The sequence below is a fragment of the Vicugna pacos genome, chromosome 15 (assembly GCF_048564905.1).
Source record: "Vicugna pacos chromosome 15, VicPac4, whole genome shotgun sequence".
In the NCBI taxonomy this organism is placed as follows: Eukaryota; Metazoa; Chordata; class Mammalia; order Artiodactyla; family Camelidae; genus Vicugna; species Vicugna pacos.
This window is the reverse complement of record NC_133001.1, coordinates 26837880-26852291: the sequence shown is the minus strand read 5'-3', so window position 1 is coordinate 26852291 and position 14412 is coordinate 26837880. Positions and strand designations below refer to the sequence as shown.

Sequence of the window (14412 nt, the reverse complement as noted above, 5' to 3'; positions counted from 1 at the left end):
TATTTCATTATATGAGAATTACATGGAATGAAAATTTCACTGTCCCTAAATAAAGTTTTATTGGAGCACAGCTACACTCATTTGTTTATGTCTTGTGTGTGGCTGTTTTGCATCACAATGGCAGAGTTGAGTAGTTGTGACTGACCCAAATGAGAGGCAAAGCCATAATATTACCCTGGACCTTTCCAGAAAAAGTTTGCTGACCCCTGCTCTAGGGTGCTGAGGGAAAGCTAGTCATCGGGAGATGTCCTACCCAACACCAAAGGCATTGTATAAGGCTACCTTTTATAGTTGGAGTATGGGGAAGGTGCTCAGGGAAGCTTCTGGCTGCTGTCCAAAGCTGGAGAAACGCTGGGTTCAAGAGAAGCTGGGCACTGGGGAAACAGCAGGTGCTACAAGGAAAACACCCATTCCTGTTGCAGTGTCCCTCCGGCGCCCTCTACTGATTAGGCTTCAGAGCAGGCAAAAAGGGTCAATCTGGAGCTAAGGCAGTAAATCAGTAACTTTTCAACCTAATGCCCCCTAGTTCTTGTCCTATCTCTTCTGAAGCTACTCGAGCTAGAAGTCAACACTGACCTGCTAATTGTCAATTTCCCCAGTATTGAATCATTTGATCTCTCCATAGCATATCACCATGATGACTGCCCCATTTCCTACCCCAGCATGTTGCTTACAGATTTTCTTTGACTTCACTGGCATTTGTCTCTCCTGGTTTGGTTTGGTTTTGTTTTTACCTCCTCTTCTACTGACTCTGAACACTGATGTTTCCAGGATTTATTCTTCTGTTTTTCTTCTCTTCCTGGAGGATTTCATCATTCCCTTGTTTTAGTTACCATCAAAGCCTAGATGATAACAGAAATATCTCCAATCCTGTCCTTCCTCCTGAGTTCTACATTAAACGGTCTATGTTTCACTTAACTTACCTTTAAGATCTCATCATCTTCCTCCAAAAACCTAGTTCATCTCTTGGGTTCTCAGATTCAGTTAAAGGCGTTGTCACCATGTACCAAGTCCCAAGTTCTTTTTTCTTTCTTACCTTCCCAATTCTTTTAATCATCAGGTCCTGTGATCCTCCATCAGGAATAAAACTGCCTCTCATCTGCCTTCTCCTACACATTTCACTGATCTCTTTGCCATCAATCTATTCGCTCTCTAGCCCAAATCCCACTTTGCTCCCAAAATGATTTGCCTAAGGTTAATGATAGGACTTTTCTACCACACCCCTCTGCCGAAGGGGCATATTAGTCCTTTCAGTCTGGCCCTGCACTGGGTGCTCTTTCCCCTCTTGGCTGCCCAGGACCCCAACCCCTCTTCCATTTGGGGAGAATTCTCCTGTGTGTAGTATTGGTGGGAGCCAGTTCTCCACTTCCCTCTGCAGAAATTGGAGGGTGCAGATCCTCCCTCTGCTCTGAGCATCCAGGGCACAGGCACCCCCACCTAGGACTTGGAACCTTGTGATAAAAAGGAAGAACAGCTGAGAAAACTCCTGGGCAGCAGTGTTGTGAGACCAGTGGCAGCCATAGGAGTGTTCCTGGTGTGGCATCCCAGCCGTCTAGCTGTGGTCACTCCACCTGTTTCCCTTGGTTTCTCCTTCCTCTCCATTGCCAATACCTTAGTATAGAACAGTACTACTTGCCTGAATTAATGTAATTTTCAGCTTCCCTAATACCAATCTCTCTTCACAGTCAATCCATCCTGTGTATTATTCCCAGAACAACTAAAACAGTCCCAATCTATCTTATTTCCCATTATACTCCAATACATCCAACTTGGCTATATTCAAGATTTTCCTTACCACTCCTCAAATGTTTCTGTTGCCCAGTGCTTTTATACTTTGCTTGGGTTTGATCATGCCTTTGCTTATGTTCTTTTTTTTTTTAACTGAGGTATAGTTGATATACAATATTATATATGTTTCAGGTGTACAACACAGTGATTCACAATTTTTAAAGGTTATATTCTTATGTATTATGTCTGGCATAGCCTCTATTTTAGTCAAGGCCCAGCTTAAGATCCCTTTCTTTCATGAAACCTCTCTTAATCTTTTAGCCTCAGCAGGTTTTCTTCTTTCAACATGAAGGGAATCAGGCTATGCCACCCCCAAATGTTATAGCACTTTGGCATAAGGATTATTTTGAGCTAAAGGCAACTGGGAATCAACAGATGGATAAAGAGTTCTCTGCCCTCCCCTTATCTGCCTAAAAGCAGGGCATACATTTCCCTTTGTGAACGTGTTTCCCCTGAACCATCACCAGAGAGGGAGAGTTGACAGTGAGATGAGTTTGCATAATCAGACCTTACAAAAACAGCCCTTATCTTCCAATAGTTCTCCCATATATTTCCTAGTTATGTCCCCACAATTTATCGTCTTTTGAAGCCCAAATCCTCTTTCCTTTGTTAAGAGGGTATATAAGACCCTGAGTCTGATTCTTTGAGATTTACTTTTTTGTGAACTCCTGTGCATGTAAATATTAATAAAAATTGTGTGCCTTTCCCCCCATTAATCTGTCTTTTGTTAGTTTAATTCACATACTCCCAGTCACTGAATCAAAGAGAGTAGAGGAAAAGTTTTCCCTCCTCAGTAAACACAACACTTTCTGTAGATACAACAAAATTTCACAGTTATTTCCATCATCCTAAAATATGTCCCCCCTACCCCTCTAAAAATTCCTGCTGACTCTGCCTGCCTAACAGGCAGCCATTCCTCTCTCTTTTTATTTCTTACCAAACTTCTTAAATAGAACTAGTACGTCTTGTTTTCAGAATGAAATTTTTAATCCATAGAGCCTCTTTTGTCCACATCAACCAAACAGCTTTCTCAAAAACCAATGACTTACTCAGATCCTTTGCCCACTTGTAAACTGGGTTATTTATTTTTCTGTTATTGAGATGTAAATTTTCTTTATATATTCTGGATACAAGCCCTTTGTCAGATATATGATTTACAAATATTTTCTCAGAAGAACATACAGAGCACATGAAAAGATACTCAACATCATTAGTCATTAGGGAAATGAAAATAAAAACCACAATAAGATACCAGTCATACCCACTAAGATGGCTAGAATCAAACAGGCAGACAGTAACAAGTGTGGGTGAGGATGTGGAAAAGTTGGAAACATCATACATTGCTGGTGAGAATGTAAAGTGTTGCAGCAGTTTGGCAGTTCTTCAAAAAGTTAAACATAGCTCATTAAACATATGGGTTATAGTTTAACATGAGGATTACAGTTAAACATATATTAAAAGTATGATCCAGCAATCCCACTTCTAGGTATATATCCAAGCAAAAGAAAAGCGTATGTCCACATAAGAACTTGTAAATGAATGTTCATAGTGGCATTATTCATGATGGTCAAAAAGCGGAAACAAATGTCTACCAACTGATGAATGAATAAATAAAATGTGCTATAGCCAAATAATGATATTTGGTAATGAAAAGGAGTGAAGTACTGACACATATTATGACATGAATGAACTTTAAAAGCATTTTGCTAAGTGATAGAAGCCAGTCACTAAATGCCCTGTATTATATGATTCCAGTTATATGAAATATCCAGAAAAGGCAAATCTATAGAGACAGAAAGTTCATCTGTGCTTGCCAGGAGCTAGGGGGAGGAGGAAATATGGAGTGACTACTAATGGGTATGGGGTTTCTATTTGGAGTGACAAAACGTTCTCAGATTAGATTGGAATGATGGTTATTCAACCCTGTTAAAACACTGAAAACCACTGAACTATATACTTTAAATGGGTGAATTGTACAGTATATAAATTATTTCTCCATAAAACTGTAAAAAAGAAAAAGATTTCTTAATACTCAACTCCAAGGGCCCTTTTTAGTCCTTCTTTCTCTGAACCGGCAGCTTCTGACATGGTTGACAGCACTTTACTTATTGTCATTTTTTAAATAATGGACTAATACAACCACATTACAAAAATTTTAGAAACTAGAGTGGTGGCAAAATTAGTTTAATATGAATTTCTCATTGGTATATTACCATAGAAAGTTGAGTTAACAATAATAATTTACTTTTAAGTTAAGTACTTTGAAATTTACTAAACACTTTTCCATTTTTGATCACTTTAAAATCTTAATTTTTACTTCTTTGAGGAACCTCTTTGTCAGATACATATGCTTTTTTGCCCAACACTTATTCTGATTATAAATAGTCATTATCATGAATTTGGAAAATATATGAGAATATTAAAAACAACCATTTTGGGGTAATGATTTAATTGCACCCTATCAATCATACCATGTTTTAAGTTATATTTTTGTATAATTCCTCTTGTCTGTTATTTTTAGAAATCCATGGTTTCCTGGGTAGAACTAGAAAATATGTGAAATTTCTATAAGAGGCATAACTTTAAAATTTATCATAAACATTTAATCTGTGTACATGGTTTAAAAAGATAAAATTAATTGCAAGCACGTTTCAAAGTTTTACTTCAAGCTTGTCTCTAAGCAGACTAATTTAAAGGTCTCTCTTTTCAAAGACATTTAGTAGGAAAAAAAGCATGTTGGGTCCATTGTTATTAGTTTCAATATAAAGCAGAGTCTCTGAAGTGTTTTAAGTCTGGTGAAAGGCACTGTCATCGGCCAAAGCTGACAGTCCTCTAGATGAATTTCTAGACTTCATGCCCATTAAAGTCTACCAGAAATGGTAATAACTTCCCCAAAAGGAGCAGTTATTTATACTAGACTACAAGGCTCAGGTTTGAAATGCATGTTCTTCCTCAGAACAAAAGGGCATACAATAAAATTGTATTCCTACAGCTGGCCCGAAGGCCCTCTGCCCAGGAGCAACCAAGGTGTTTCTCCTACTTGGCTTTCGCTCTGCAGATTCATCTCTATCAGCAGAGCTGTGCATCTAAAGTATACAAATGTCCTGAAGAGGGGTGTCTGGCTCATAATCTAGGGTGGATTTTAAAAATCTTGTTCATCTTTAAAGACCAGAGAAAAATCCACTGTCCTCACCTAGATGAACCCAAGCCCTCTACTAGCAGGCCCCCACCTCCCTCCCTGTAAACTCTGTCTTTCTTAAATTGCCTTGAGAAACATGTTTCGACATTCCATTACTTTGACTTGTCCTCTAGTATATGTCTAGGTCCTAACTCTCCAGACAGATCAGGGCAAGTTTGGGTATTCTCTCTCTTTTTTTTTAATTAAAAAATTTATTTATTAAAAAATTTTTTTTCTGTTAGGGAGGTAATTAGATTTATTTATTTAGTTATTTTCTTAATGGAGGTACTGGGGATTGAACCCAGGACCTCGTGCATACTAGGCAGGCACGCTACCACTGAGCTATACCCTCCCCACCATTTTTTTTTAATTTAAATTTTTTTAAACAATTTTTGTGGGGGGGTAGGTATTCTCTTTATTTTTAGAATTAATAGACTCAATTGATAAATAAATAATTCAGTGAATAAGTGAAAGACACAGTCTGGGTAGGGGCAATGTGATAATAAAGAGTACAAACGCTGTTTACAAAAGATTACAAAATATTTTCAAAGCTTCTACCTCATTTGATCCTGACACCAACCCTGGAGGTAGATATTATTACATGCGGCCTCCCTCTGAACTCACTAGAATGTGAAACAGGAAAAGGGGAGAGGGGTGAGTAATAGCTCAATGGTAGAGCATGTCCTTAGCATACATCTAGGTCCTGGGTTCAATTCCCAGTACCTCTATTTAATTAAAAAAACAAAAGAATTAAAAAAAATAGGAACAGGGAGAGATGGGATGACACTCAAGGCCAGGTTATGGCCTAGAAGGGGTTATTGTGATGCACAGCTCATTCACTTACAAACATTTCCTGTGCACCTAATATGGGCCAGGCCCTCTGGCACACAGATGGCTAAGTGTACAGAGCTCTAGTTCTATCACTATTAGCTCTGTGATCCCCGGCAAACTACTTCACATCTCCAAGCTTTAGTTTCCTCATTGTAAACTAAGAGCAACAGTAGTTCCTAACAAAGTTGCAAAGATTAAAATAGTAAGCACATATAAGAATAAAGAAACGAAACAATAAATGCTAATGAACATTATCCATTGGTATTAATAATAAATAAATATAAATACTCATCTGTGTACTTTCCAGATGTTTAGTAAGAGAAATAGGTGAACAGATATTTCTAAAACAATGCAGCAATATTATAATAGAGATATGAATAAGATGGGAATGGTGAAGACAATACAACTAATTACACCTGAGGGAACTGGGCATCCTTCATTCTAAGGATTCAAGGATGACCAGGAGTTTGCTACACAAAGGGCAGGGAAGGCCATTCCAGAGCAGAGGGACAAATTTTTGTTAGAGCCATGGGCGTGGAAAGGGAAGGGGTAGTTTATCGCTCCAGATCAAAGACTCTGTGAGAGGAGGAGCACTTTCGGCAGTGGGAGACGTAGTCCGCAGTCAGATGGTTCAAAAGTTCACTGAAGTTGTTTGAATTCTACCGTGTAACCCAGTGGTTTCTCAATAAAGCTGGTTGTCAGGAAGGGAGCTTTCTTAAAAGATCCCAATACACCACCTTCTGAAATTCCAACCATTTTGTGTGGGTGGGTCTCGGGAACACCTCTGAATAGCCCCCAGGGAAATTCTGCTGCCGAAATCAGGGTTTGGGGCTGCTTTTATCGGGAGAGGGTGAGACAAAACAGGAGAAACCTTTTCTAAGGCAAGTAACTGCAGGACGTATCATGACCTCCTTCAGGTCTTTGTTCAACATTAAAAAAAATTCAACCCTTCATCTTTATTCTTCACCTAAACACTTATCTTCTAACAGTTTATTTACAAATTTACTTACTATATATTTTGCTTAAAGTTTACTTACTATAAGTTTACTTAGTATATTATCTGAATCCATTCATTAGAATGCAAGTTCAACAAAGGCACTGGCTTTTCTTTACTAGCGATCCTCAGATCCTAGACGTCTGGAACATACCAGGCCTAATGATTTTTAATGAATGATCAAGGAATGGACGATATGAGAGAATTAGCTAGTACGGAGCACTAAGGAGGTTATGGAGAAGAAATCTGTAACCTTGATGTCGGGAGTTTGCTTAAAAAAAAGGGGGGAGGCGGCTGGGGAGAGAGTGGCACAGATTTTTTAAAAATACTGTGATAGGGAGGAAGTTCTTCCTTGTTTTCAAGGTGTCTTTCTGACTTCGCGCATGCTACCCGGTACACAATAAACTCAAAACCTGCAGGAACATCCCACCTGATCTCCTAATTTAGCTATCCATCCACCTGAGTTCCACGCCCATGCAGCCGAGAAAACCCGGAGAATGGAAGTCTTAAGGATGGGCGTCCGCCAGGGTCCGCGCGCGACCTAGACTCAAGCATGCGCAGTAGACAGAGTCCCCAGCGTGCGCGGGAAGCTGGGCCGCGTCCGATTTCGATTGGCTGTCGCGGCGCACTCCCACCCACCGAAATGCAGCGCTGGGTGCTGATTGGGTGTCTCCTCAGAGGCCGGACGCCGCACAGGGGTGAGGGAGGGGAGGCGGGAAACGGCTTAGTGGGTGCGGGGTCGCGCAATTCTCTTAAGCAGGCGGTGAGGAGGTTCCGAAATGGCGGTGCTGCCGAAGGAGACGCTGCAGCTGGATGGCGCGGCCGAGCTCGGCTTCGTGCGCTTCTTCCAGGCCATGCCGGAGAAGCCGACCACCACAGTGCGCCTCTTCGACCGAGGCGACTTCTACTCGGCGCACAGTGAGGACGCGCTGCTGGCCGCCCGGGAGGTGTTCAAGACCCAGGGGGTGGTCAAGTACATGGGGCCGGCAGGTGAGGGCAGGGACGGCGCGGGCTCGGTGGGGACCCCGCGGAGTGGTTCCTCTCAGGAAGTGGAGGCACGGCGGCGGGGACGTTGATGCCTCTTGGGGGCACTGCGCTGGCCTCGGTCCCAGCCTGGCCAAATGCTGCACCACAGCCCCCTCCCCCCCTCCCCGCCCGCCCTGAGTCTGTCTGTCTGTAGCTGCTTGGGATCGGAACTGATAACGATCACTGCGCATCAGGCTTAGTGCGAGGCGTTTTAACACATTGTTCTATTTAATTTTCCAGCAGTCTGCGGGGGTGTCTGCTTCTCGGCCCCGCCTTGGCCCTGTGGATCTCATCACAAACATCGCCAAACCTCCTTATCACAAACGCCAGTCCAGGAGTGAGATTTAGAATAGAAGAGGGTTTGGGAGACCGTTTATGTCACTAACGTGATTTTGCCTGTTGGGCAAACGTGACTTAGACCGCTTGTTCAGCGCAGGGACCTGTAGTGCCTACTGTTGATAGGCAGTATTGCCGAGTGGTCAGGACCTCGGACTCTGGAGCCAGGTTGTTTGGATTAAAGTCGCGGCCCTTCCACTTATTACCTGTGTGACGTTGGGCTAGTCATGTATGTCTGTGCCTCAGTTTGGCGTTCAATGCCATTCATAACACACTCCCATCTCTCCAGCATCATCCCTCCCAGGAAAGCTCACCCGCGGTGAGTTAGATGTTCTAGATGCTTTATGTTGATCTCTTTTCTCCCTGGCTCCGTTTTGATAGTAGAATGAACATTCTAGGAGTAAGGAGTTTTGGTTTCTAGTCCTGCCTCTGCAGCATGCAGATGGGATGTTACTGACAGAAGATACTTCATTCATTAGATAGACATATATTGGGTGCTGCTATGTCAGGCAGGCTTACGGGCAGTGGGAGTACATAGATGAAAAGGCAGTGTCCCCCGCCTTTATGAATCTCACCCTAGTAGATAGTGCGGCAGAAATAATTACAATTCCAGGTGAAGAACTGTGAATGATGCTCCGTAGCAAGCTGTGGAAGAGGCGTAGGGGCAGGATTGCCAAACACGAGCCATTGAAAGAGGCATTACAGGAGAGGCTAAATTTCTCTTGAGTCTTGAGAAGCCCTGTACCCATGAGCAGTCACTTCCCCTTTCCTCCCAGTCCTCCCAAACCTAGGCAGCCATTAATCTGCTTATTTTTCTATCTAGATTTGCTTATAATACTGGCTCCTTTCACTTCGTATTTTCAGTGTTCATCAGTACTTCATTCCTTTTTATTGCCAAATAATATTGTATGGATATACTGTATTTTGTTTATCCATTTGCTGATTGATGGACATTTGGGTTATTTCTTGAACCTACTCTTTTTAATTTCGTCTGTACCTATTCTTTCCTTCCCTTTTGTGCCAATGAAGAGATGAGCCTTTTGCCAGGGTCTGGATCCCAGCTCCTCTTCTTAAACATGGTTTTCTGTTTTCTCTGTCTGGTTCATTCTTTTGGCAGTTAAACTTACTCATACCCTTTTAGCTACTTTTCTCTTACTCTTCAGCAACTAGTAATACATTATTATAATAATGTCCGGTGAGATGGGTTAGTACCTAGCTTCAGTACATAGATAAGGAATCTGAGTGGCTGAAAAAGAAAGTTCCTTATCTTTTGCTGTCAGAAGTCAGAAGACATCTTTTCTTGTATTTTTTTCTTAACTCCCATGTTAAGGCTGCGTAGTTAGCTGCCCCTCCTAAGTGTTCCCTGCCCTAGGACTTTCTCCCTACCCTAGATGCAGCATTTATTCTACTCTATTGCCAATAGACTGAGAGGGCAGCAACTGTGCCTTAACGAGTCTCTGCCTCTGAATCCCAGCACATGGCACAATGCCCACATGTAGTAGACACATTGTCAGCCGAATGAAGGTGGGGGCTCCAAATTATTCTTGAAGAGGACACTCTTGCACCAACCTGAGTTTTTTCTTCTATCCCCTTTGGAGGCTGGATAGCTTTCTCTTCCATTTCCCCTCATTTCACACCAGGTCAGTCTTCCCAACTTTTAGACTTAAAGCACACAGCCAAGCTCTTCACCAGAAACATAGAGTAGCTGTACTGTACTTAGAATGCTTATCAGTAAATAAGACTCAAATGCACTACCACCCAGTGTGTCCCATAAACTTTCAGAGAAATAGTATCTTTGGAAGATAACCCTGGTGGTTAGGCCACCTATCTGTAGATTAGTAATGGAAGTAGTGGAGGCCATGGGGGAAGGGGAAATCACATCATTTGCCACTTCACCCTTCCACTCTAAAGAAATCACCAGTGTTATGAATGTATGTTCCTGTTCAGTGTGTCAATAAAAAGACAGAATTGCCCTGGTTTCCCCTACCCTGGGCCAGGCAGGCAACCTTGATGTGCAAAGGAGTCCTGCGTAAGTAATGGGGAGTGGTGGGGCTTGTAGATCTGAGAGTGCTTGTTCACACTGGTAAGCATTCAAATTCAAATGCTTTAAAAACCCAGTGCTGACCAGTTATGCTGGCACATCCTACTGGACTGATGATTTAAGAGCTGTTTCAGAATTATGCACCAGACCAGTGTATTTTTCTCCTCTCCCCAGAATTGTTTTTGCTGAGTTGGACTTTATATTTTGCCTTCTAAATTAAAGGATAATATAACTGTTTTGAAAGTCATTGCTGTATTTACTGTAAGTTGCTGACTGATATTCATAATGACATTTTTAAGTGTGTCTGGGAAAAATTTCTCTGATTTTTTTATTAACTGGTTCAGTGCTTTCCTTGGGCAATTTTTTTTAATGATAATATTTCATCCTATGAATAATGTTACTTATGTAGAATTCAACTAGGTGGGCTGATAGGGTGTCTAATCATTCTGGTTTGCTTGGGACTTAGAGGGCTCCTGGGATGCTGGACTTTCAGTACTAAAACTAGGACAGTCTTGGGCGAAATGGAATGAGTTGATCACCCTAACGCTAGGCAACAACAGGAAATAATTTAAATGGGGGCCGCCATTCCACTGGGGTTATGATCCTGGATGAGTCTTAGTTGGAAGATGGGAGTCTATTGCAGCCTAGGTAGGCCTTAGAGCCCATATATGCCTCTGAGAATGTGAGTACAGGCTTTGCTGAATGGGTAACATTCAGAGTAAACATAATTTTCATGCTGCTTGCTTTCTAAATGCAAGCTAAAGAAACAGCAGTCTATTCAAGTCTGTGAGAAAATGTGGCAGTGTTGAACTTGCTGAGTTGAAAACTGGTAGCCTAAATAGTGTTTTAAAAGTTTGAATTAATTGCCTATATTTTAAAGATTGGGAGAGTTCATGAAAAAACATTCAGATTTTGTGCTTTTGAAAATTCCACACAGTTGGAAACTCTGGGCAACAATATTCTTGCAGTGTAGCAGTGGCTTGGAGTTGAGTGACTGCTCCCTTTGACCTAGTGAGTGAGTCTAGATTTTTCCTTTACCCTGATGCACTTCCCTCCCTGTTTTGTCACAGTTCCCACCATCCCATATGGTCTCTTTTGAAGTCATTTGTCATCTGTCAGCTGTGTTACTGTTCTTCCTTTGGCTTTCCCTGCTCATTTGATACCTGCCAGGCCCCTGTAGATGTATGTTTGCCAGCCCTAGATTAGATCATAAGAAAGGTTCTAGGGAATAGCTTTAGAGGGGCAAGATTTGAGACAGTTTTCAGAGTGTCTGTGGCAGTGGGGATTCTTGTGTAGTACTTACAACTAGTGAACTGATATTGGAAATATCAGCTGTGTTTTGCTGTACAAAACAATTGTATAATGTCATTTAAAATTAATCTTTATGCTTATTTGTATTTCATATTTGTACTTGATATGATCTCTTGTTAAGTTTAGGTTAAATCTTTCATAAGATTGAGAATTGTCAGAATAATCTGCAGGTATATTCTGAATTACCTTTAAGTGAATAATTGGTATTACCTATATGAAAATTGAGTTTTCAATCCATTTGATGGTATGGGTGATTTTATTTATTTTGTGAAGAAATTAGTATTTGCAAATCAAAACTAAGGTGCGACACTGTTTCGCATCTAAGATGAGTTCTCATCCTTGGCACTATTGATGTTTTGGACTGAAGAGTTAATTTTTTGCTGTGAGGGGCTATCCTGTGCATATATAATAGCATCCCTCTCTCTACCTACTAGATTCCATTAGTACTCCCTATCTCCCAGTTGTGACAACTCAGATGTCCCCAGACTTTGACAGATGCCTGCTAGGGGAGCGAGATTGTCCCCAGTTGCGAACCAGTGATGTAAGATGAAGACCAGAAAGTTTGAAAAGTGTTGACCGGATAGGGGAAATAGATGGTAGTGTTAACTGCCACAGCCAACCAAAGGGGATAGTCTGGCAATATTTATCACAGTTATATATATTATCCTTTCATAATATCCAATTTTAGGACTTTATCTCACAAATATACTCAAATATTTGGAGAATGAAGCACATACAAGGTTATTCATGCAGCATTCTAATAGCAAAGATTGAAAACAACCTGTATGTCTATCAGTAAGAGATGAATTAAATTATAGAACGTCCTTAGGGTCATTGAAATGTTTGCAGATATAAACAGAAAGCTGATTATGAACTGATGGAACAATCTCCAAAACACTATGTAAAAGATAAATAAGATACAGAACATTGTGTGTTGTGTCTCCATTTAAGTTATTTCCTGCTATTGCCTAGCATGTAGGATGCATCCCATTTTGCCCAAGACTCTCCTAGTTTCAGTACTGAAAGAGGGAAAAAGCAGTGCTTTATATTTGCTTGTGTGTGCATAGGCTGTGCTTAGAAATTTATTCTGTAAACTAACACTTGGGTAGTGAACTGGATGTGTAGGGGACAGTGGTGAAAGTTTTTACTGTACGTTTTTGCATCTTTTGAGTTTTCATTTAGCTACCTAGAACATTTTGAAATGAATAATAACTAATTTATTTTTATAGATCCTTTGAAAAAAATTCTATACAAACACTATTGTAGTTATTATGTAAGACTTTTCCTCAAACTTGTAAAAAACAAATGACAAAAAAGGACAAGTAGGATTAGCTGTATCTTTACTTATTCATTCTTTTATCTTTGTATATTCTCAGTTTTGGGGGGGGAGGGGGAGGTAATTAGTTTTATTTATTTACTTATTTATTTTAATGGAGGTATTGGGGATTGAACCCAGGACCTCGTATATGTTAAGCATGCGCTTTACCACTGAGATATACCCTCCTGTCTTCTCAATTATTTTATCTTTTGTGTAGGCTCCATCTATGCAGGGAGCTATGTCTATCCACTGTTTTATACCCTTCATCTACTAACATCCCTAGGACATGTAATAGGTCTTTGGTAAACAGTTTATTGAATGAATTACTGGGAGAGCAACATAGCTTGGGGGAGAGCATTGTGTTAGGTACTTGAACACTTATGACTTCAAATCCTCAAATCTGTAACATGTATTTTTAATGTTTTTCTTTAGGAACAAAGGCTCTGGAGAGTGTTGTGCTCAGTAAAATGAATTTTGAATCTTTTGTGAAAGATCTTCTTCTAGTTCGTCAGTATAGAGTTGAAGTTTATAAGAATAGAGCTGGAAATAAGACCTCCAAGGAGAATGATTGGTATTTGGCATTTAAGGTAATTATCTCCCTTTTAAATTTAGTTGTTTTGTAAAAGTAGAATAAATAGAAATCTGAGAGAATTCTATGTTGCTTTAATATTTTAACCAGGTTGTGGTAGTAAAATGCTTTGAGAAACTTTAATATTCTTTAGCATGTGTTTTTTAAAATCATAGTTTAATAGCAATTCATAAATTCAGTAAATCTTTACTATGAATATGAATAGTATTGAGTTTTGTCACTGTCTCAGAAACTTAAAATAATAAATAGCCTTTACATGCAGTTGAATACCGGCATTGAAAATTTGATTTTACTGTTTTTGAATATCACAAATTTACATATCCCAAATATCTCACTTATACACATTTGCTGTGTGTTTGTACCTTTGTGTGTATCTTTCTCTTTCATAAGACTGTAATTTTTTATAAGTCTGAAACTTTGTTTAATAGTGATCATATTTCTCCATGTTCCTAGAAAGGCTTATTGATACGCTTCTAATGCCTTCATGGGGATGACAGTCCTATTTGTTTTGTTTAAAGACTGTCTTTATTTATTAGTCTGTAAGGTCATGTTTTTTGTTTGTTTACACATAGTACCTGCACATGAATACTGGATAATGGTTAAAGCGTAGCTGGGGAGGTGAGATTTATCCTTGAAAGGAAATAAATGTGTGGTAAGGGGGACAGTGTTCTGGGCTTGTAGTTGGCCGATTTCATTTCATTTTTCTATTGTCCTTCTGGGTGACCTTGGCAAATTTTCCGGCCTTCTCCTGTATCTGTTTCTTTATAAACAATAAAATTAGAAGGTTTTTAAGATGTTTCCTGACTTGAAAGTCCTGTGAAAGTTTTTTTGTGAGGTTTAATATAATATTTAAACATGTGATGTTAGTGCTGCCCCCAGTATAATATTCTTCAATATTAGTTCCATATTGCTTCCTACCACGTGCCTTTGTAAATATAGACATTTACTGAAGGTTATACCTTTGTAAATATAGACATAATGTAGAATTTAGCATTCTACA

At 40.1% G+C, this 14412-nt stretch overlaps 1 protein-coding gene across 1 annotated transcript in view; it reads left to right on the top strand.

Moving 5' to 3' along the window:
• The first annotated feature begins 7495 nt into the window (after positions 1–7495).
• Positions 7496–14412, top strand: part of MSH2 (mutS homolog 2) — a 63182-nt gene continuing 56265 nt past the window's right edge. The window contains exons 1-2 of the mRNA XM_006216436.3: positions 7496–7781; positions 13256–13410. Of these exons, the coding sequence (XP_006216498.1) occupies positions 7571–7781; positions 13256–13410 (366 nt within the window). The 5' untranslated portion in view covers positions 7496–7570. The remainder of the gene's footprint in view (positions 7782–13255; positions 13411–14412) is intronic.